Below are 24,047 nucleotides of genomic sequence, written 5' to 3'. Positions count from 1 at the left end.
ACTTATGGACCTGTAAATGACTCAAACGAAGGACTGTCTTGCTGCTCTTATGCTGGAATTACTTCCTTGCTTCTCAGGAAAGAATGTAATTGCTCTTTGAACCAAGGGCCACCAGAACCAGAGATTCTGCATTTGCCTGGCTGCTGCTGATGGTCACTGCTGGAGTGAATCCTATCCCTCAAGTGATGCCCCCACCAGTTCCTGTAGCCTTTGTGTGGTGCTGAAGTGACCATTTCCTACCAGAACCTGGGACTTTTGTACAGCAAAAACTGCTCTTAGAACCGACAGGAGACCAGGACATACCTGCACACAGATCTGTAAAAGGTGCATTGCCAGTGGGCTTGACTTAACCACAGCTACCACTATGTTCTTCTCCGCTGCAGCAAATGCTCTTCAGCTGGACCTCTCCATTAGGGTATCCAGCCTCATGAAGCCCTCTTTGGCTATACCTCTAGCTTTGTCTTACTGGAGGAATCTAGCTCCAGAAAAACGTCTAAGTCCAAAGTAGAAATCTTCACCTGCCTTGATGACAAGTAGCACTCCATCAGCGATAACAATATCCTAGGCATGAATTCCCTACTCTGAGCTTTCCCCACTCTGGTCAACAGTTTTACCGAGATCTCTTCCAGTAGCTTCCTGTCATCCACAAGATATCCTCAGATACATCCTGGTACCTTGCCAAGCTGCGACTCTAAGAACATTTTTAAAATTTCTTTTAAGTCTGATGGTAAGTAGAGACTGGGCTCAATCCACCCTTTTTGACTTTATCGCAGCTGGCCTTAAATTTTGACTTTAATTCCAGTCTTGCACGACCAGATACACTTTGTTCTTTTTGGCGCAAAGTTTCACAAAAAAGTTTAAAAATCCATAACTCGGGTTCCATTCCTTCGATTTTGTTTTTTTGATAACATTTCATTTATTCAAATTTACTTTATTTTGCTAAATTAATTTTGGATTTTTCTGGTGTTGTGTTTTCATATTATTACTCTGTGTGCTGTATAAACACTTTACACATTCCTTCTGGGTCAAGCCAGACAGCTTTTTGCTCCAAGCTACCGGAGGGTTAAGCTCAAGGTAATTTAGTGAATTTTTGTGGTTCGCTCTGTAAACGATTGTGTTTAGTTACACCCCTCTCAACTAATAATCCAATTTCTTACAAACCTGATGCCAAAAAAGGGGTGCTGCTCAGGCCCTACAACTGCTGTAACACACACCTTGTTCACCCCTCTGTAAAGCAAGGCCTGGGGTCTAAAGAGCCTCCATTGGGCAGCTAGACCTAAATCCCAATCTTGTTATAGCATTTGGGGGCCCTTGATCATAGTAAATGAAAATGTATGATTACCTGAGTAGTTGTCAGCATATGTTATTGTCCAGTCATGCTGCAGACGGCTTTTGCTAGATTGAACCTCTGGATGCCTAGGTACTTTTCTGATATGGCCACATGAAGTGATGAAATAATCATGTGACGTGGGAGCGGGGACAAGACTTTATCAAGCAGTACAAGTCATAGCAATAATTGAAGGTGATCATGAAAGTAAAATGTTTTACATAGTCAAAAAACAACACCAAAGAATGCAAATTAACTGAACATAGCTTGTTAAAATCTTGAGTTCAGTGCCACTCACTAAGTATAGGGTAGGATGAATATTGATTTTGATAAAGAAAGTTATTTAAACAAAATTAAAAATTAAAAGTTGATGGTAGTTGCTTGACAAAGGGGTGACGAAAGTATTACTGTAATGCTATCAAAAATGTGTATCGCTGTCTTCACTCAAAGAGGATGTTACATTTTGAAATAGAAGCTTAACCCAGGACCAGGTGCTATGGGATTCTGTGAGGAAGAACAAGAGGGGTAAAATGTTTAGTAGGGAACAAATAATAGACTTCAATTTGAGGGAGGAAACTGGCGTGATATATCCTCTAATCTTCTTGCATGTCTTCACTTACATCCTCTTTGAATAATTAATAATGAGTGCGGCACAAGGCTTGCTCCATATGAAAATTACAAGTGAAATAAAAATACAAAGTGCAAAACATATGGATTCGCGAGGTAAGTAAATATTCAAAAGTTACCCACCTGACGCTATAATGATTAGAAGATTCCCACCTGGTGCCAAGCAATTTCTGAGGTAGTTTATAGTTTTCTTGACATTTTTCACATAATAAAGCACCTAAAAATAATAATTCAGATATATTAATAAAAAGTGACAAGAACTGTGCTGAGAATATTACCCATTTAACAGAATGCATTTAAAATGTATATTTTTTCCCACTTAAAAAGTTCTGAACAAGGAATGTCTACGACATGTTTACAATCACAGTATTACTTAGATATGACATTGTGGCACTCATCAATTTTTTGTTTTAGTTCAATGCAATATGTAAGCAATTCTCTGTTATTATCTTTCTTACTCCGGAAGAATTGAAGGTCCCGAATGTATTTACCTTAATTTATCCTACTTGATGCGCATGAGGTGAGGCTGTGAGTGGGGTACTGGTAAAAAATGTCAGGAAGTTGCTTTACAGAATTAGAAACCACAATTCCTTTGGTGCTGGAAGAGAACTCATCTGAACTAGAGTTGTGGGTACCTATTTACAAGTTATTTCAGAAGCTTTCATGTGCTACATCACAGTGTCCTTATTTTAATTCTTATTAGCATAGTTGGTTTCATGACGAGAGTCTGCTTTGCCTCATTCTGTACCAAATGATTATAGCAGGCTAGATGAGTTTCCCCCAACACTATGCATTTGGGCATCTTAGGGCTCCTTTCTGGAATCTGTATTGTTCAGTCTGTACAGTAGATCATTGGTAGTCTTCAATAGTCAGTTAAGCATCACTGTGCCCTAATACACAGAGGATAATCAGCTATTTCTCTGCATTTGGTGCTGGGAGCAAATAGGTTAGTATACTAAACTTTTTAAATAAAAATCTTTATACCAGAGTTCCTTATATTGGTGGGGAGCAGCATAATATTCCTATTGAACTCTTGGGGATCAGACAATACTCTAGATATATGATATATCCAAGCTTTACATACTATACCAATGTACTTAGGGATTCAAAGTAATTTCTAGTTGACCTATCACCATTTCACCTGCTTAACATATTAAAACCCTTCCCACGCAGAATGAGTTTAGGACTGCAGTTTGGATTCCAAACATACCACCCTTGCTGGCCTACTAGATTACATCTTGCTTCCATAAGGGGAGAGCTGCATGTCATTGCAAAGTAAGTTATAGGATCTAGTAAGTGGAGAACACCTTCTTACTGTGTCTGATATGCAGTCAGCACAATTCTTGGGTACGCACTCTGAGAGGTGCTCTAACACATGATGCTAACATCTGTGACTTGAAAACTACTGACCCTTCTCCACCTTATGCTACACTAGTACAATAGGCACACAATCGTCCCCAATCATGGATGAAACTTGAAAACGCTTGACATTTCTGACATCTGTGCTTCCCTATATGGAAAACGGAGAGAAGAAACCCCAGCCAACATATCACATGAGGTGTATAGAGTCTACAAACTCCACCCCTGTGGGTTTTGTGTTGGTGCAATAGCTCTGGTGATACTTAGGTATGCCCAAGGGTCAAAATATTAGACTGACATTGTCGTTGGGTCACCTAACTGAGGAGCTGTGTTAATATCCCCATAGATACATTATTCAGTGGCATTGACAAGAGTGCTGAGCATGTCACAGGAGGCCCTTGTGAAACTGTTGGAGATGGTGCTCAAGTTAATCTATGTCTGTATTTTCCAGAAGGAAATTCAGCATGCTTCCACATAGATGTTCATTGAGATGCACCAGTCTTGCCAGAACTCTGAATCTCCACCTGTCATTTATGTTCACTCCCTTCATTTTAATTGCTAATAGAGGCATGGGCTTAAATCAGCAAGATAGATGCTAGACTCTATCAGCCACTTGATACATGTTTCTTAACCCAACTTCAACAAAATGCCATTTTCACTGGCTTTGACAGAAATCCAATTTGGAATGATATTTGAACATGAGTGTAGAGTCAAGCTTGCCATCACGAGCAGTGGTGTAGCTAGACCTTTTGCCCTATGGCTGCAGGTTAAGGGGGTGGGGGGTGCTGGCGATTCCTGCACTCGTATGACGCCCCCTGGAGGCCACAGGTAAGAGTGGGGAGAGGGCTGCCGCCGCCCCCTTGCAATCACCAGAGTGAATAAATGGATCATCAAAGGATTGATGTAATGTTAGAACCTCAACTGTACTGGTTAGAAAGGAATTTTCTATAGTTTTAAATGTCCAGAATGTCATGTCAATAGGCAGGGTAGGATGAGTTCCTACCCTGAGAGCAGTGCAGGCACTCAAATGCTGATAGAGGAGAAGTCCTGATTGAGCTTATGGACATGATCATTAGTAGGGGTAACCTTTGCCTCTTACCAGTGACTGGTATTATGCAAAAGTTTAATGTGTTCACCCAAATACATAGGATGGTGAGTGCTACAAGAAAGTGGCAACAAGAGTTATGGGACAAATAGAAAATGGTGGGTCAACAGTTGCTGCAGGAGTGGGCAGCTTCGATTGAGCCGCACTCCAAATCAGGGAGACTTCTAAGTGACTAGTTAAACTACTGATGTGCATGGTGTTGAAAGTGCAATAAAAAGGATGCTGTGAGAAAGCACAATGTTTGTATGCTCAATAGTGAAAATGAGGGCACAGTTATTGGTCATTCTATTGTTGTAAGTATACTGACTTCTTCTGTGTCTTACTAGTAAGATCATCAGGGAATTCACTGGTTATAGTGTGCAGAATGCTGAAGATGTGTCTCCAACGATTGTGCATGGTGTCCTGGGTGAGAATATCAACCTGTACCCAAGCCATCTGCCACAGTGTTCCAATTGGACAAAAAAAAGTTTGGACATGGCATCTGCCCTTCCCCTTATGCTATTTCTTTGCATGCTTCAGAGAATAGACTCAGCGAGGTAACAGTGGTGTCCATAGATTATTGCTTGTAGCATGAGCAGTGGTGTATGTCTGCTAGAAGACATACACCACTGCTATACCACTCACCTCTCCTATAGGTGCATCTGTGAGGAGGAACTGCATATATGACAGTCACACTGCCCCATTTCAGTACTATTTGATATATTTTTCAATTTGAATCCAAATCAGCATGTCAAAACAAAATCCCAGTAATATAATAAACTGAATCTCTCAATGATATGAGAAGCATTTCCCAAATGACTCATACTTCCGCAACATTAGATCAACATAGTAAATCATTCAAGTTAAAATGAAGCCATACCTTCATCCATTGTTCACGCCCAAATTGTGTATAATAGACAGAAGGGTCATCAATTGATAGAGTTTTTTTGGGTGCCAAATTACATAGTAGTAATGTTTCTCCTTGAAGGGGGTGTCCTTAGTAAATCAAGATAAGGATTCACTTGTTGATGGTCATTTTGTGGAGCATGAGGCAAACCTGCGGCAGGTCCTCTGCCTTTGGGGATCTGCATTGCTCCTACATATTCTGCCCCCGGCCCTCTCAACTGCCCTGTTACTACCCTTTCCCTCTTATTTTAAAATTATTTCTGTAAAGTGCTTGCGAGGGCACTCTAATATCAGGCAGCTCGCTTCTTTCCCATTTCATGGCATCTCATGCATACTATTCCTGTGATCCTAGAATGCTAAATTTTACCAAATTAGAAAGGCTGTTGCTGCATTAGTGTGTGTATGCACAGTGGTAATCATTCAAAGATGACCTCCCACCTTCGCATGTTGTATGGCAGCCATCATTGAAATGTTTTCTCTTGCTTTAAGAAAAAGCATTACAAGATGGCTACTATGTCTGTATGCACACATTTGGTGCCCATCTATGGGAAAAAGTAGCATTGGCAAAGACAATAGGCTCCCCGGAGGGGGGAGATGGGGATTTTTAGTTTTGCCAATACTTTTTATTTTTCATTAACAACCATTCCAAAGTGGTAATTTGTTTCTGAAAAGAAAAAATATGGTCCCGTGGCACATGACGTTTTCTCCATGTGTGTGGGGATCACTGTGAATTGTAACATGGTTTTTTATCCCAGTGTGTGAGGTTCATAGTTATTTGTCGTTTAAAATATTTACATCGGGCCTCTTTAGGGTGGGCCTGAATAGCAGCCTGGTGTGGTGGACAAACCCAAGTGTTGATTGACTGCAGGTCAATCATGGTTTTCCTGCTCCGAATGGAGTAGGAGAGCCTCAAGTTTGGATGGACGCCAGAACTGCAGATTTATAATGGTTCTGCCATACTTTCAGACACTCAATGACCCTGGCCTCTTTATATTTGCTAAAGAAACCTAATTTTAAGAATATGGCCTGTCGGCTTAATGTGTAGATCACTTTTCTTTGCCAAACCTTGAGTTCTTTATTCCTGCGTTCATATACTGTGGAGATATTTACCTGAATCATGTGAATAAAGTCATATTTGATTTGTTCTTTTTTATCCTCCATTTCACTTTGATATTCTTCGACGGTCATATTATGCCAGGTGAAATGTATATTTCCAAGATGTGATGTTTTAGAGACAAGCTCTGAAATAAAAAATATATGTGCTTATAATTTTCTTTAATATTTTTCTTCTCTAAATCATTCTAGAATTTCATCTAACTCATTCCGTAAAGTCAGGAGCTTCATATAAAATGTATCATACATCAGATAGGGAAGGCTTCAACAGCAATTAGGTATTACAGGTGTAGGGGCGGCAGTGCTGAGGCTCTTCCCTATAAAGTGTCCATGTGCTAAAGCAGTTTAAGGGGATTAAGGCTTTCTAGTTGAGACAAGGAGAAGACAGGTTTATAATAACCTAAGACTCTCCAAGCCACTGTAGGAAGAGGGAAAGGATAGGTCTAAGGAAAGAAAGGGGATTCCCGATCTCAGGTTGGAAGTTCAGCTGCCTGATACTATAAAAATAGATGACTAGCATGACGCACGCAGCAGACACGCGCAGTGGGCGCGCCTAAGGCAAGCCCGCCTGCGCCCGTCCACGACTCGACGTCGTCAGGAGCAAGAACCCCTGCTAGTTTTCCCATGGATCCGGTAATTAGCTTGGGAGCCTGTCACAGTTATACTAGCCAGGATTTGGTAAGAATTAGAGACAGGCAATGTCGGCTCCGTCTTCCTGATGCCAATACATGTATCACACCAACAGAAGTAGAAGGCCCTTTTGCTTGCAGAGCCTGTGACTATCAGAGTATGTTATCCACACGGCCCAGGAACAACATTATAGCAGCCGACTTAGGAACTAGCTGCTTGCACTGCTCCAGTAAACAAAAATGTCCCTTAAATACCACCAGCAAAATTGCAAGTTGGGATTGTTTTCCAGCAAATGTTAGATCTCTCCCCAAACATGCAAATAACATTTGTGACATGCTCTCCTCTTCTCTTCCGCCTATTGGGTTCTTGACGGAAACTTGGACCAAACCATCTTCCAATCCAGCCATTACGCTAGCGCTACCTGCTGGCTATCACATCCAAAAACTGGATAGACCATGCAGGGCAGGGTGAGGGGTAGCTATTATTTAAAAGGACCCTATTAAAGTCTCCATCTTAGATCAAATAAGCAATGACAAATTAGAAATTCTTGTGTTTAGAATTGATCTACATGCACAACTTGCCGCCCGGGACCACTCCTCAATTCCGTTACCCAGGTCATATACTCTATCTCCCCTTATGTCATTTCAACTAAAAATTTCTTACTTCTCGGAGATTTGAATGTGCACAGTGAAAATCCCAACAATCTTTAGGCGTCCTCACTTTTGATGGATCTCTCCACACTTGAGTTAACCAAAATCAACAATGAACCTTCTCATGTGGCAGGGCACTCACTAGATCTAATCCTCGCAAACTCGCACAACATTGTTTGTGGAACAACTTACCTTGACCCCTTGCAATCAGGATTACGACCTAGGCACAGCACGGAGTCGGCATTAGTGACAGTCACCGATAACATCTGAATGCTAGCAGACTATTGTCAGGCAGTGCTCCTAATACTGCTTGACCTGTCTGCAGCATTCAATACTATCTCCCACCAGATCTTGCTGCGGAGACTAAGAGATAAAGGCGTCCAGGGGAACGCACTGAAATGAATGACTAATTTTCTGGCTGAAAGAACTCAAACCATCAACCTAGGCCCTTTTAGATCACAGACTACTAATGTTACCAAGGGAGTAGCCCAGGGCTCATGTTTGAGCCCTGCTTTGTTCAACGTTTATGTTACTTCATTGGCTGGCCTATTAAGAAATCTAGGATTCATACCTAAAACTCTATGCCGACGACACACAGCTAAATAAATTGGGACCAAGATATCTGACAGACAAGCTGATCAGATACATACCTTCCAGGACCCTTCGTTCAGGGTCCAAGTATCTCCTTTACATTCCTCATATAAAACAGGCTCGGTTGGGGGGAAAGGCTTCTCCTATTTGGCCCCACAATATTGGAACCAACTGCCCATCCACATTTGTCTCTGTTCCAACTACCTAGCCTTCAGAAAGCTGCTAAAAACCACGCTGTTCTGATCTTCTACTTACTGGTTGACAAAGGTAGTCACAGTTTAGAGATACCCCGGATGGGCTGTTTTGTTCACTCTATAAATGTAATACATAAATAAATAAATAAATAAACATATAAGCAGACATCAAAATAAATATAGAATTGTCATTTAATTCACGCAAAACCTTGCCTATAGAACTATTAAAACACCCCTGCTTAGTTAGGCTTACAGTGAAAACAGTTGTACTCCATATACGGCTCAAAATAGGTGTATTTTGAGCCTTAATGCAGATAAGATTCTTGTAGACTGTCTACTGGTGTTGTAATTGATTACACATTTGAATGGCTTCGCTGGCACAAACAGACTATGGTCCAGATCATAGTTGAGGGTAAATTCACATCCATATGTAATCTTATCTTTGCGTAGAAATCAGAATTCTGAGAATTGCAGTAAATATTGCACCCCCACTATTTCCCATTGGTAAAGTTCAGAAGGTCAAACCAGCAAAATGTAACAGGTGAAAAATATGAGGTAAATTTCAATACCTATAGAATGTGTGCAGAAAACACAAATTCTGTATGTTTCAGAGGAAAACTCGGAATTAGAGATAAATGTATTCAGCAATTAACTCTATCCATTCTGTAATTAATGGATTTAGATTTCTCGGGTGAAGTCCAATGAAGACATCAGTTTACTTTCCTGTCCCAGCCAAAGGCTGCTTACTCATTGGTTATCATTCTGGATCTCTCACTGCTGGAATGTTTGCATTCTGCTTCCATAATAAATTAACATCCAATATGAAGGGTTAAGCCAAATAGGGGGAGATGACTTTAGGAGTGACATGTTTGGACGGATGGAGCAAGCATATAGAAAATGGTTGATGTTTTCAGTCTACTGAGAGGTTTCTGAAGATCAATGGCATTTTGTCTTGATGTCAGCATCTGTGTTATGAGGGGCTGAACTGGCATGGGGAAGACCACAAGACTGGTCAGCTGAAGTGGCAGATGCATGTGTTCTGGGAAAAGGCACACATACACACGGGTGTGTGCCAGAGGACAACACTGAAACAGTTGGACTGTGTAAATGTTAGTCAAGCTTACACAGGGCAAACATCAGGTTACTGGCTTTTTTCTTTATATTGTTCATGTGGGTGGCAGGAATACCTGTACTATTAATCCATACTCCCTGGTACTGGTACAGTGGTGTATACTAGCCTTTAAATGTCCTAGATGTCAGGGCTGGCTAGACTTGTCCAAATAACATCAATTTTGTTTTACTGATGTTCACTTTCAGCTTTTTAAGCAAATTATACTTGTACAATGAATGGATTTAGATTTCTCTTGTAAAGGTCAAGGAACAAATAATTTCCCTTTCCAACCCAGCAAAGGCCGCTTACTCATTGGTTAATATTCTGGTTTCCTCACTTCAGGAGTGCTTTTATTCTGCTGCCATAATAAATGAACCTGCAGTGTTGTGGTCAAGAACGGGGGTGATTCCCCAATGTGAGAGGGTAGAAGGGTCAGGCCAAATAGGGGGAGACAACTGTAAGGGTGACATGTTTTAATGGATGGAGCAACCATATAAAAAATGGTTGACTTTTTCAGTCTACTGAGAGGGTTGTTGTGAAGGTCAGTGGCAACTTGTTTTGACGTCAGAATCTGTAATATGAGGAGTTGGGCATGCTTGGTGAAGACCATAAGACTGGTGAGCTGAAGTGGCGGATCCATGTGTTCTGTATATGTTCTGGGAAAAGACCCTAGTAGCTATGAATGTGTTTGAGAGGAAGACACAGAATCAGGTTGGATAGCAAACCAGCAGAAGGGAACACTGTACAAATAGCAAGTGGGGGCCTAATTCACAAGGTACACTTACACTTCTACAACTAGGGAGACTCCATAGTCAGGGCAGAGAACTTGGCAATAGAAATATAAGTTATAATGCTAATCTTTTATATGCAAAGTTCTCTGCCCAACTGTGGAGTACTCATACTCGTAAACTTACTACTAACGCATAGTATTATTCTGATTAAAATAATGTCAGCCACCAAGATGATTAACTGTGATTTAGAAAAACAACTGTTTGTCAGATGCTGAGTTTGTGTATGAGTCAGCAAAATCTCAACTTAATGAGGGAATAACACAATAGGGCCTGATTATCCAAGGTATATTAAAAATGTTGTGTAAGTTTACTATATTTAGGTATTCACAAACTATGTGCCAGGTTTTATGACTCTGAACTCCCTATACTTATGTGTGTGGAGTTCTCCACCCGAGAACTCTGCACACGTAAGTAATAGGGAGTACGGAGTCTTATAACGCTGCACGTATTTCATGACTACCGAGAAGTAGAAGGAGTAAACTTACTCGAAAGTGTAAGCTTACATTTGTGAATCAGGCTACCTATGTGTAAACCTTCACAATCCCTTCACTGTGCTGAACGGCAAGACAAACTGCTACAACCGACTTCAGACTTCCAACACGTGCAGCAGCATGGCAGAAAAATAAGCCATGGTTCTACTGATTTTCACATGTTCTTGAACGAGTACAGAGAATGTACATCATTTTCTCTCATGGCAGAATAGGCAGAAATGTTTTTGAAAATATGCATTCTTAGAGCAGGTTCACTACAGGGTTTTTCTCAAAGCACGAGGAAGGCACTCATGCATTTGTCTTCAAACTGCACAGGATTAGAAAGATCACTTTGAGGAAGCCTCAGTAAAGGTTTTGCAAAGAAGGAAAAGTGTTGAATCCACTGTCTATTGTTCCCAGGAGCCAGGAACATTCTTACTTCTCTTAGTGTGTTTGGAGGATTACGTCTCAGGATTGCAGAAAAATATTCTTTCTTGCCCTTTTTTCAAAATGGTGACCTGCATACATTACTTCTTTTATACAATAATGCATTTTTGTGGGAAACACTTTTCGACCTTTATCATCAAGATGGTTCAAGAGCACAATTGCATCCAACTTGCAATCTCTTTTTGTTTTTGCTGCAACCATCAAATAGTCAATATATTTCACTAGCACATAATTAAAGGGTAGTTTCAGATTTTCAAAATCTTCTTTAGAATGTACTTATAGATTGATGGCTTTCTGCATACCTTTGTAGGATACAGAACCAAAAAGAACTTTATTGAAGATCTGAATTTGAAAATATATTGGCTATCTTCATGAAGAGGTATGGAGAAGACAGCTTGGCATAAGTCGACAACACTGTACCATTCTGCACTGAACTATAATCCCAGCAGGATTTGGTACCACAGGACAACATGGAACAGCAATTTTGTTGATATTTTGAAGGTCTGGGACTCACCTGTATTTTCCGCTTGTTGTTTTAAATTTCCATTACAGGGGAATTATGAGGACTACCTAGCACTTTCTTTAAAATGTAATGTTCTATGGTCTTTTCGGTTACAGGCTTACTTCCCGCCTCTGCTTTTCATGTAAGTTTGCATTCAGGAGTTTGAGGAAAGGCTGCATTAATGTCACAGAAAGTTTTTTACTGACTCTGCACTTTTAATTAGTCCTATAATTTTACAAGTAAAATTCACTCTGTGTCTCAAATCAAGAAGCAAATCATCTTTTAAGAGATAGATACAAGTGGGCCTGATTTAGATGGGTCCTGCTGTCACTTTTTCGACGGTTTCATCTCCCGCCTATTTGGCGGTCCGACCACTCGATTTAGATGTTGGTGAGTCCATGGGAAAAAGACTGTCAGAGTCCAGCTGCCTCCACTGGGAAGCTTCACTCACATCGACAGCAACCTAGGCAGAAGTGGCTGACGGCGGTAATACAGCCAAGGATTCTGCCAAGCTGAATGCGATGTGCCTTTCCGTTGCGGCAACTCTGGCTGGAATACCTTCTACTTTAAGTTGGCGGAATTGAAGGAAATTAGGCAAAACCTTACATTTTTTCTTTTTCCCTCTTCCGTTTCCAACTTGTACCCATTAGCCCAGGGCCCTCCTTTACTCCTCTGACTCCACTATGGTGCCAAACAACTCCATTGTGCTGGGATCTAAACTAATTGTACAATTGTCTCACTATAATTTGTGTGTTGACAATTGCTGTAGTCTTGTGTACCTTTTGCATTGCTCTTACATGCAAAATGTATCTTATGGTGTAAAGCCGAAGCATTAATTTCCCTGCTTATTGAGGTAAATTGAACACACCTGTATTGGCACTTAAAAAAAAAGTGATGTTGTGGTTGTGAGTGTTGTGCCTCTGGTGTCTGTGCCTTCAATAGTGTGTGTATGTTGTGTGTGTGGCATGCAATATGTAACACAAAGGGACATAATACATTGCCTACATATGTTTTTGATACAAATGTGACATATATGTGTATTGGCACATCAAAAAGTAGTACCTGCAGTCTCTACTTCACCAGGAACTCACTCGATCAGCAAACCGCAGCAAGGACACTGCCAGCACAACAAGAACATCTAAATGGGCTTGGCACAATACTGCCAGACTGACAGTGACTGAGTCTTTTAGCCAGCAGAAAAGACTGCTGCAGGGGCGATTCAGCCATCACACATCTAAATAGTGCTGGTGGAATACCTTCAACTCAATGGAGTACTTGGAACAGCCGCCACAGAGGGATGGCACTAGTCCCGACAAGATATAAATCACATCCTTAATTTTGAAGGGTAAGTCTTCATCTTGGGTTTGAATTGCAACACCATCTGGTACACAATTCAATTTTGCAGAGAAGGTCCGTAGCTAATAGGGTTACAGTACTTTTTTCACAGACTATGAACTCTTGATCACTCACAAGTTGGACAATTTTTACTGTAACATTTGCTCAGAATTGCTGAGACCTGGCTAGTTATCTGTCAGTTACTGACAACTTTGATTTCTTTTCCCGACAGGGGTTGGTTTGCAGTCACCATGGGATGAACAGTGCAGTGGTTAGCAACTGTATCAATCAGAAATGATACTGGGTGGCCATTAACATCATCATCTACATTAAATAAACTCTATTCTACATCTGGGACTGCACCAAGCATGCAATGCTCCCCTTCCCTCAGGCACCGTCATAGTGAGACATACACATTTGCTGTTAATTGGGAAAAATCTTTATAGGACTTTGCTATTTTGCACATTCATCTACATCACTGGAGTTACAGGTACATTCATATCATATTGTCTTTGATTTGTTTTTTTTTAACAAAATTTTTATTGCAGCAGTAATATTTGCATACTCATGTCGTCTACAATGTCAGAGACTTGCATTCGTGGCATAACAGTTCTGAATTCGGATACTTAGTCTAACACGGCCATTTAGCTCACATCCCGGAGGTCAAGCGGCAGTCGCCAGGAGAGTGGTATTCACTAAGAGCTGCCAGGGTATTCACCTATAACTGTTTCCCATGTAGTGCATCCGCTGCGTTACCAAACAACAGGTTCCCCCCGCACCTGGTCCAGTGATCACTGAGTAATAACAAATATCTTCCCTCCCAACTCCCAATGCACCCCCTCACCCCTTCCAGCCCTCAACCCCTTCCCCCCATACCACCCCCTACCCCCGTCCCTCCCCCCAGGCGTGTCAGAGGTCCACAAGAGCAAGTCCAAGCCCCTTGTGGGCACCGCAGGTCCGAGACCAACAATCAGGATTAATCAGTAGGAAAGTGCAGTCAACATGTGGGGCGCGGGGCGATCCCAGGTGAGAAATGGGTCTAGCACCTGCCCGAGCCAGGGTATCTAAGGACCAGGACTAAGTGCGGGGGAGCCCCCACTGTCAGAGGACGGCAACGTAAGCTCTAGTATCAGCCGCTCCCAGACCCGGGCCCGCTCCAGAGCAGTATCAGTGCCTGCCCTAAGGGCTAGTTGCAGGCGTACCTCCCCCTCACAGCTGACCCATTTAGTGAGCTCCGCCCGCCATCTCTCCACCGTGGGCCCCCTATTTGCTTTCCATTGGGACGTTATGGCTCGCTTCGCTAGTAGCAGACCCAGGTCTAGGAATTTACTAGTGATTTTGTTTTTTGATGTGTGTGGAAACCAGTGGAGGATGCAGTGTGCCATTGTGGGTTGCAAGTCCGTCTCAGTGACCTCCCGCAGATTCTCCACCACCCCTTGCCAAAAGGAGCCCAGGACCAAAACATGTGTTGGAAATCGGCCTTTGCTGCCGGACATCGCAGGCAGGCTGCTGAATGTGTCGGGAAATACCTATGAGCTTGTCAGGGGTCAGGTACGCTCTGTGTAGAATGTAAAAATGCACCAGCTGAAACCTCGCATTGCGCGTCCCTTTCCAGGCCCGTTCCACTATACCAGACCACGCCGTCTCAGGGATCTTCGTTGTTAAGTCCTCCTCCCATATCGCCTTCAGAGCTGCTGGTGGAGTCTGAGCCTCCGCGGTCATGCGATTATAGAGGCACGTTATAGCCTTAACCGTCCCTGCGGCCACCACCACGTATTGGCAGCCCGTGGACAGTGGAGGCTCCACCAAACCCGCCTTCCAGTGTTTATGGATCGCCACAGTCAGTGCCGCATGAAGGAGGAAGTCTTCCCTTGGCAGCCCGAAGCGATCTTGCAAGTGGTCGAAGGGCAGTAGAGCTCCGTCTTCATATAGATCTCCAATGGTAGCCAGTCCCTGGTGCTCCCAGTTCTCTAGTCAGTGCCATGAGCCCCCGTGCGGGAGCGCCCTGCATAGCTTGAGCGGAATATCCGATGCGTATGGCACCGCAATGCGACCCCTCCGCAGATACCTATTCCAACACTTCCGAGCCGTCGCAAATTCCTGAGTAAGATGGAGGTCCCCAATCGGCAGGCCCAGTATAATCTGGGAGATCACCTGTACCGGCCCCGCTGGTTCGCCCGATCCGTTCTCCTCCCTCGTGGCTCTCGCTGCCCACTGTGTCAACCACTGTAGCTGGGCCGCCAGGTAATACAGTTCGTATTCCGGCACCGCTAGACCCCCCTCAGCCCGAGGCCGTAGAAGCGTGGTCAGTGCCATCCTGCGCCTACCCGAGCCCCACAGAAAACCGGTCAACATGGTCCGTAGATGATGAAAGTAGCTCGCCGGGATCCAGACTGGGAAAGTCCGAAAAAAATAGAGCAGCCGCGGCAGAGTCACCATCTTAAGGAGTGCCACCCTTCCCGCCAGGGATAGGGAATCGTACCCTAGAAGTCAAAGTTTGTTTTAGTGAGTCGAATCGCCGATCCGATGTTGCCCTCCAGAATGTCTATGGTAGTATGGTAGATCGAAGTGCCCAAGTATCGAAAGCTCCGTTCCTCCCAGGTCACCCCTTCCGAAGAGTGTGGGCATGTCTCGCGCACCCGAGCCAGGAACAGGTACGACTTCGCCCAGTTCACTCTGAGGCCAGACACCCTGCTCAACGCTTGCAGTAAAGCTTTAGCTCCCCGCAGGGAGGCCGCAGTGTCCGCCGAAAACATCAGGAGGTCATCAGCATATAACGCGATATGATGCACCTGTCCATATACGTTCAACCCCTGATACGCCTGTCCCATTCGGGCCCGCGCCGCTAAAGGTTCGATCGCTATGGCGAACAACAGGGGTGAGAGGGGGAAACCCTGCTGCGTGCCCCTTCCTACTACGCAGGCCTCTGATATTACACCACCCGTTCTGACTCTCGCTGTAGCGTTCTTGTATAAGAGTGCCGTCCAGTCCACAAAGTCCGCACCCAAACCCATGGTGCGCATAACATGGAAAAGGTACGGCCATTCCAGGCTGTCAACGGCCTTCTCCATGTCAACTGCAAAACACCGCTGCCTCGTCCACCTCGTAGGTGTCAGCCTCCAGAACGTGGAGAAGCCGTCGTATATTAAGCGCGGTGTTGCGGGTCGGGATAAAGCCCGATTGGTCCACGCGGACCAGGGTGGCTATGTGGGTAAGTAGGCGTGTCGCCAAGATTTTGCTCAAGATTTTGTAGTCCAGGTTAAGCATGGACAGTGGACGGTACGCCGACCTGTCCCAAGGCAGCTTGCCAGGTTTCAATAGTGGGACAATGAGCGCCTAGCCAGTGGTCTTTGGTAGGCTACCCAGAGGCTTAGCCTCATTGTAGAGCCACGCCAGTCGGGGTGCCAGGAGGTCGACGTACGTGTCGTAAAATTCCGTCGGTAGACCATCAGATCCCGGTGTTTTATTCTGCGCCATACTCTTGATAGCGACTCTCACCTCCCTTTCATCAATTTTACCCCCTAGCGGTTTTGCGGTCTCTTCCTCCAGCTCCGGAAGATCCGGCCCTTCCAGGAATCTCTGGAAGTCAGCCTCCAGCGGAAGAATCCGATTACAGTAGAGCTCCGTGTAGTAGTCATGGAATAAGTCATTTATCCCCTGTTAGTCGAACCGCACCATTCCCGCATGATCCCTGAGTTCGAGAATGACCGAGACTAGGCGAGCCGGATTGGCTAGCCAGGCCAAGAGCATCCCCGTTTTATCCCGTTCCGAATGCGCACGTTTAAGGTAGGCTTTGTGATCGAAGCACCTGAGGAGCTCCACCGTCGCCGCTACCGACTCCCTCGCCTCAAGTAGTGCCTCCTGAATGTCTGGCCGCTCAAATCGGTCCTTCTCCAGCAATTGTAGCTCTGCTTTCTCCTGGTCAGCTGCACTGAGCAAGGTCCTCCTCACCCCCGACCCTGTCGCAATGCATCGTTCCCGCACCACCGATTTGAAGGCGTCCCACTCAATCGTTGCTGACCCCGCAGTCCCCGCGTTTTCCTGAAAATACGACGCTATATCCGTGGCTATCGTTGCCCGGAAGACCTGATCGTCTAGCGCCTCCGGGCAAAGTTTCCAGGTGGGAATACGTTGGGCGGCACCGCGACCAACGCAGGTGCACCAGCAACGGGTTATGGTCGGAAATCCTGCGCGTAAGGTATTCGCTATGGCAAACCTCACCATGCACATCCGGGGAGCACACAAATGCGTCTATGCGGACATGAAGTTCGTTAAGGGAGGAAAAGAAGGAGTAGTCCCTGTCCAATGGGTGGTGAGCCCTCCAAGTGTCAATTAGCCCCCAGCGCCGCTGCCAATCCGAACGCACAAGTGCCAGTCCACTCACTGGTGCATTTAGTAAAGGGGGATGTAAGCGGTCCAGGGCAGTGTCGGACACACAATTAAAATCCCCTCCAAGGAGCAGAGGGCCCATTAGGAACGGTGCCAATGTGCGGGACATCAAGGAGAAGAAAGCAGGTTGGTCCACATTCGGTGCTTATATGCAACCCAAGGTTAGGTCCCTCCCATCTAGTTTGCCCCTCACCACTACATACCTACCCTCCGGGTCAATAAGCTGTTGTGTGCATTGAAAGGGTACCCCGCCCTTATCCAGACGACCACCCCTCTGGCATATGCCGAGTAATCAGTGTGGAATACCTGTCCCCTCCATCTCCGTTGCAATGCTTTCCCTATCTGTGCCAAGAGATGTGTTTCCTGGAGGAAGGCAATATGTATGTCCCTTCAAATTAAGTATGAGTGAATCTTGTGGCATCTATGCATGGTATGCATCCCCCTCACATTCCACGTGAGACATTTGTAACCTAAGTCGGGTCCCATGGAAGTACACGTAGCAGTCTATACAATCCCCCATGGGAGCCTCTGACATGTCCAGCACGCACCCCCTGCCCCGCATACCCATTATCAAACAGTTCTACCCAACTCCCTCTCTCCAGGACAGATAACCAACGTGGTAACCCCATCCAAACCCTGAAAAACAAGCGTTAATCAACAAGAGTAGGCTAGGCTATATGGAACGTCAATGCCAGTTAGATCCGGAGCTTCCCCCCCCCCCCCTCCCAAGTTTTCAAAAGATTGCTCATTCGTCCCCCCTCAACTGTACAGGTAGGAGCAACAGATGATAGCTGACCCCCGCCACCCTCGTTACAAAATCAGGCAGGACCCACCCCTTGTCCCAATACCGTGTAATAGAGTGTCCCATGTCCTCACAGCCGCCTCAGCCAAAGATGCCGTCTGCCGTCTGCGGGGTAACCACCGGAAGTTCAGTCTCCGAGAGACCATGAGCGCCACTGGAGCTCGGACTCAGTTCAGCATTCCTCGAGGGTTCCGAGACATTACTGGAGGGACTGACCTCCCCCTGGCTGATGGCCGCTACTGCCAATACCGCCTTGTTTCTCTTCTGTTGCCAGCCCCTGGGGGAGCCAGGTCGCCACGTCGGTGTCGAGTCAGTAGAGTCGCGTCTAGGCGTGGCCGCAGCTGAGGTGTCTCCACCAGCTGCCCCGCTGGTTTCTATCCAGTCCCAAGCCGCCTGCGGTCTAAGAAAGAAATGGGTGTTCCCGACAGCTATGACCTTCAGGCGGGCCGGGAACAACATAGCATAGGGCAGCTGCAAAGCTCTTAGTTTCCGCTTGACCGCCAGGAAGGATGATCGTTGACGCTGGACATCCCTGGTGAAGTCCGGGAAGATCATGACCTTGCTGTTACCAATACGGAGGTTTGGCAGGGCCCTAGCTGCTTGGAGAATATGATCACGATCCCGGTAGTGCAAAAGGCGTGCCACCATCGGGCGAAGCGGTCCTCCGGCTCTGGGTGGGCGCGACGGGACTCTGTGGGCGTGCTCCAGAGCGAAGAATGAGGAGAGCTCCTCCGGTGCCACCTCCGTCCGCAACCAGTGTTCCAAAAAGGCCAATGCATCTTGGCCTTCCTCCCTCTCCGGAACACCCACGAGGCGGAGGTTGTTAAGCCTGGAGCGTCCCTCGCTGTCCTCGGCCCTGAGTTCCAGCACCCGAACATTCTGTGCTACCTCAGCCAATGAGGCCTTCAGGGTAGCCACCTCACCTGGAACGTCCCTCATGTTCGCCTCCGTGGTCGTTACTTGCTCCTTCAGCTTCCTGTGGTCATCCTTCAAAAGGGACAAATCAGTGCCAATGGTGTCCATTCGCTTCTCCAGAGCCTCCTGCAATGCCACAATGACCTGCATAATGTCACTCAGGGAGGGGTCCCGTGGCAGGGCTGAGCCCCCAGAGCCAGATGCTTCCTCGCCCCCGTCATCTTGTGACCCGGGTCATCAAGCCGCAGTACATCAAATCCCTTCTTCCTGGTCCCCCGGACCATCCTGCGGTAATTTTCCGGAGTCCACTTCAAACCGCCCACTCAGGCTCAGTGCACCAAGTCTGTCAGCCCTCAGTCGCCTCCACAGGGGAGCCCCCGGCACCACCGCACCCCTCTGTCTTCCGGGGCAAAAAGCATCCCCACTGGTCCGACAGCGGGTTCAGGGGCACCGTCAGTGCAGAAAGGACGTTCCAGCCAGGGACCTCAGGTAGGACTTCAGTGCCCGCCCAGGGCGGTCGCCCGCAGCAGCAGTCGGCAGCAAGGTTGGGGGGGCCGGCTCGTGGACCGCAAGGGATGCACCCGGCTCAAGTGGCTAACTCCTGGCGTTCTGGGTCCACTCCCTGCCGGCCTGCCATGGGCCTCACCAAGAGCAAGGAGAAGGAGGGGGCCCCAGAGTCTTCTCCCTCCTGGGGGCACCCAGCAAAGCAGGCAATGCAGGCCTCTCGAGATCCCAGGGGCAGCTCACCTGGCCGTGTTAGATACTTGTGGGACTCCTGTTAAGGTGCCCTCAGGTCCTTCTGCCGTCCTCTCGCGCCAGGTCCCTCGGCCTTTAGCAGCCCTCAGACACCACCACTGGTAAACGCGCTCCCCCTGGTGCAGGGCCCGCCGGTGCCCCCGCTCTAGTAGCTGGGAAAGCCCCTCCACGAGGAGGGAACCTTACAAGCCTCCCAGCGCGTCAGGCCAGACGTCTGGTGCCCGGGGCACTCACGCGGGCGCCGCCATCTTGGGGTCAGGCGGCCTGCGAATTCGCCGCTCTCAGGACTCTGCAAGGCTGCCCCGTCAGTCCGCTCTCCCCACCTCTGATGGTGTGTAAGGCGCTCCGCTCCAGATGCTGTGGGGTCCGTCGCCTCAGGGAGCTTTCATACGCCGGCTGCCCGCCTACGTCAGGCAGCTCGGACTGTGACCGCCGCTGCCATTTTGCGCTCCTAGCGCGCCAACCGCTCCGGGGGGAACAAAAGTCGCTCTCGGCGGTCTCGGGGGCACCCAGCTCCCCCAGTCTTCACCCCTATGCTCCCCTGACCTTCCGACACTAGGTGGGGCCAGGGGTCCGATTTCGGAGGTCAGGATAGTTGGTTGCGAGGGGCGGTTGCGGAGGAGCCCCGGAGTCCCGCTGCCGTTTACATCGGCGCCTAAGCCACGCCCCCCTCATATTGTCTTTGATTATGTATATTTTGCACAGGAGACGGTTTAGCTGGGACTATTGACTGAGATGTCTTGGCTCAACCTGTGCTAACTTATTTGGATTCTGCTGCTTTTGGGGATCAATATCATTCTGAATTTGATCTGGATTTTGTCTACATTCTTTCTTTTAATGTCCAGGATGCCGGCAGTTATGGCAGAAAGTGTTCTTCTTCACTATATTAAAGTTTGCATTTCCATGCTAATTGTTCACAAAGTCCCTACCGCTAGCCTGAGAAATAACTTTTGCATTCTAAATAGTGCTTTCCATCACACTTCCACCTTGGAAGCACAAAGGTCAAATCTTCTCAAACTGGAAACAGTCTCAACCATTTCTTTTTCAGACTCATTTCCATGTATTTTTCTTCTGTGTTTTGCCACCCCCTTTAGGTTTTGGTCTTCATTTATCTCTATATTTAATAGATCCATCCATTCTTTAGTACAGTTTGCTAACTCTATAATGTGCGACTGTAGGCAGAGTAAACACATCACCTTCAGTCAAATAAATGTTATACATTTTGCATAAACCTTTCTTTTTAGTTGGGGTGAATGGAACTTGCAGCGTTTCACACTTTGCAGCTCTGCGAGGTTCCACAGAGTTCTGCAAGCGGGGGATGGGGCACGTTGCGCTGATTTTTTCACGCCAGAAGCATGTTGCATGCTCAAAAATAAGTACAAATGGCACCAGGCAGTGCACCAGAGGGTGCTGCTTCTTTGCTGCTGCTCGAGAAGGTTTTCTACTCGAGTGGCAGCTTTCTCACTGCCAAAGGTCGTGACAGTCTGCGACCGCCCAGGTTGAGAAATTCTCACTGGGTGCCGTCCTTGCACCAGAATATCGCGCTTGGGGAAGGCATATCTCTTGCCAAGTTAATGTTGGTGAGTCGCACGCGGGGTTGGCGGAGTTTCATTGTAACTCAGCATTACAAGCAAGCAGGCACTCCAGTGGTGAAGTAGAATTATTGTCCACCCCTTCCTTTTTTAACAGATAAACTCTCATCTGCCAGCTCCTCAAACTTCTCGTATGCATCACAGCCACGATTAGCTGCTTCTTTACTCATGTATTTCAAAACATCCACATTATAGAGAATGTATCTCTCAATAGTAATACTACCTCATACAATTTCCCCCTGTACAGATTTTTGTTTGTCAATATTAATCACTTTTTGTGCTGATTCTTCTGGTTGTTTTGCAGTAGCAGCAGCAATAGGAAATGCTGTGTCAACAGTTGGCACATTAGCTAGAACAGGTATGATAGACACAATGATAACACTAGTTGCATCAACTCCACTTGGCCTTCCAACTTCATTTCCAAGTGCTGTTGGAAATTCTGGCTCTGTACATATAATAGTGGCAGCTGCACAAAGGATCTCCTGCTCCATGAGCCTTGATCTCTGATCATGATCATTGTATGGAGAAGGTCTGATATCACATAAGTATTCAAAACATGTCTTTTTCAATATTTTGCTTTTCTACTTTAATTTTGACAGACCCATTATCTTTTTACTTTTGATCAGTTTCACTCACTATTGCAGAAAACACCTTCCACCTAACCCTTTTCTGCTTGCTCCATCTCAATTCTAAACAATGGCACAAAGCATTTTTAACTTGGTTTTTCATTTGTTTTGTTCCCTTTTAATTACTACACGATCCGATTAATTCAGTCCTTCAAGCTGTAAAGGTACAGGCTGTGGTTTTCTCTCGATTATCTTCCATCTCCAATAGTCAAGCTTTCTCACACTGAAGGTATCATCTAAAGTAAAGCACATGTTCTTGGCTCATTCTATTATCTTAACTACATACACATATAGGGGCCAAACTTCAAAATCATTTCATAGTCAGGAGAATCTTCCGGAGGACTTTTCTCTCCGCCCATTAAAAGAGTGGAACAATTTTTCAATGTAATACGCATTTTACTTGACCAAATTCCAAACAAACCACAAGAAAAAAAAACAATTACACTAAACCAGTAATAGCACAGCAAGGGTAAAGGTCAACCATTCACAATGACCCACTCCTATGCAACACCAATGTTAGACCTGATAGCCTTTGGTGTGGTCTTCCCCCAAATTTCTGCCTTCTACCCTACTGTTGGCTTTATAACTCTGTGCACTTTACTACTGCTAACTAGTGCTAACGTGCTTGTGGTTACTCAGTTAAACATGCTAAAATTGAATTACACCCATTTGACACATTTCATTTACTTACAACTCCATAGTAAAGTGGTACTACAAATACCCGGGGTCTATAAATTAAAATGCTACTGTTGCTCTGGCACCACTTATTGTGCCACCCACTTAAGTAGCCCTTTAAAACATTTTGGAGGCCTGTCGTTCCAGACTGTGTACAGTTGAAGAAAGTAAATCTTTTGCCAAGCATGAACATTCCTTTTTAATACATAAAAGCCCATACGTCAGGGTGCAGTGTATTGAAAAGACTGGGTATGTACTTGTGAAATTTACATGTTCTGGTATTGAAAAATGCCTAAAATAGTTTTCAACTTTTGTAAGACCTATCTCTGCCATAGGATTACATTGATTTATATTATTACATTTGATAAGTGATAACTATTTTTGTTGCATAAGTAGGAATGTCAGGTTTGATGTCTGAGGTGTTGTAACTTGAATTGCCACTTTTAGAAAGTTGACATTTACTTCTCCAAACTGTTTGGTGCCTACAGGCTGTTTCCTGCATCACAAAGTTGGCCTTTGTGTTTTCCTCCCGTACAGTGAGACAAAGGGGGAATAGATGTTGGCAGGATGGGAAGATGTTCCCTGACTATTTACGTTTCGAATGCGCTGCATCCAGAACTTGAAACAATACTTTTTTCACCCTAGACACCTTGGAGCTTGAAGCCTTTCCAGAAGCATATGCAGAAAGTCCTAGACATTTCCCACAATTTAAAGACTGGCACCAGATATACCTATTGGTCCTTCAGGTCCACTCTTTGGTACACTCTTGGATCAGTGGATGACTTCAGAAGGACTGTGTTTTTTCTCGTTGGACTGCATTGCTGCTTGAAGCCTGACCTGTGCCTCAGAGGACCGTCTGCTGCTTGAGGTCAACCTTGCTACTTGAAAGAGAGAGGGCCATCTTCTTGAGGCTAGGACTATGAGAGTGACCTCCTACTATGAGCTACAGGGACATTACAAGCTCCGGAGGCCTCATTACAACTGCCCTATGGACCTGCTGCAAGTAGACCTGCCTGAGCCCTGCTAGCCTCAGTCAGAGTGAGTTCTTGATTCCCAATAGGTGCTTACCCAGGCCCTGGACCATTGGCTGCCATCAGTGTGCAGTCCTCTGTGAAGAAAGGAGAAGTCTCAAAGTTTGAGCTCATTGTGACTGTG

The 24,047-nt window shown here is 45.7% G+C and overlaps 1 protein-coding gene across 3 annotated transcripts in view; it reads right to left on the bottom strand.

Annotated features, from left to right (window-relative positions):
• The window catches only part of LOC147732925 (histamine N-methyltransferase A-like), a 248,382-nt gene that overhangs the window by 84,187 nt on the left and 140,148 nt on the right, over positions 1–24,047 (bottom strand). For all 3 annotated transcript variants that reach the window (XM_086957460.1, XM_086957459.1, XM_086957461.1), the window contains 2 exons: positions 6,414–6,544; positions 2,078–2,171 (listed from right to left, as the gene is read on the bottom strand). In XM_086957460.1, coding sequence (XP_086813586.1) covers positions 2,078–2,171; positions 6,414–6,544 — 225 coding nt within the window. The remainder of the gene's footprint in view (positions 1–2,077; positions 2,172–6,413; positions 6,545–24,047) is intronic.

This window comes from Lissotriton vulgaris, chromosome 2_1, assembly GCF_964263255.1.
Source record: "Lissotriton vulgaris chromosome 2_1, aLisVul1.2, whole genome shotgun sequence".
Classification (NCBI taxonomy): Eukaryota; Metazoa; Chordata; class Amphibia; order Caudata; family Salamandridae; genus Lissotriton; species Lissotriton vulgaris.
The sequence above is the reverse complement of the archived record's forward strand: the minus strand, read 5'-3'. Positions and strand labels throughout refer to the sequence as shown.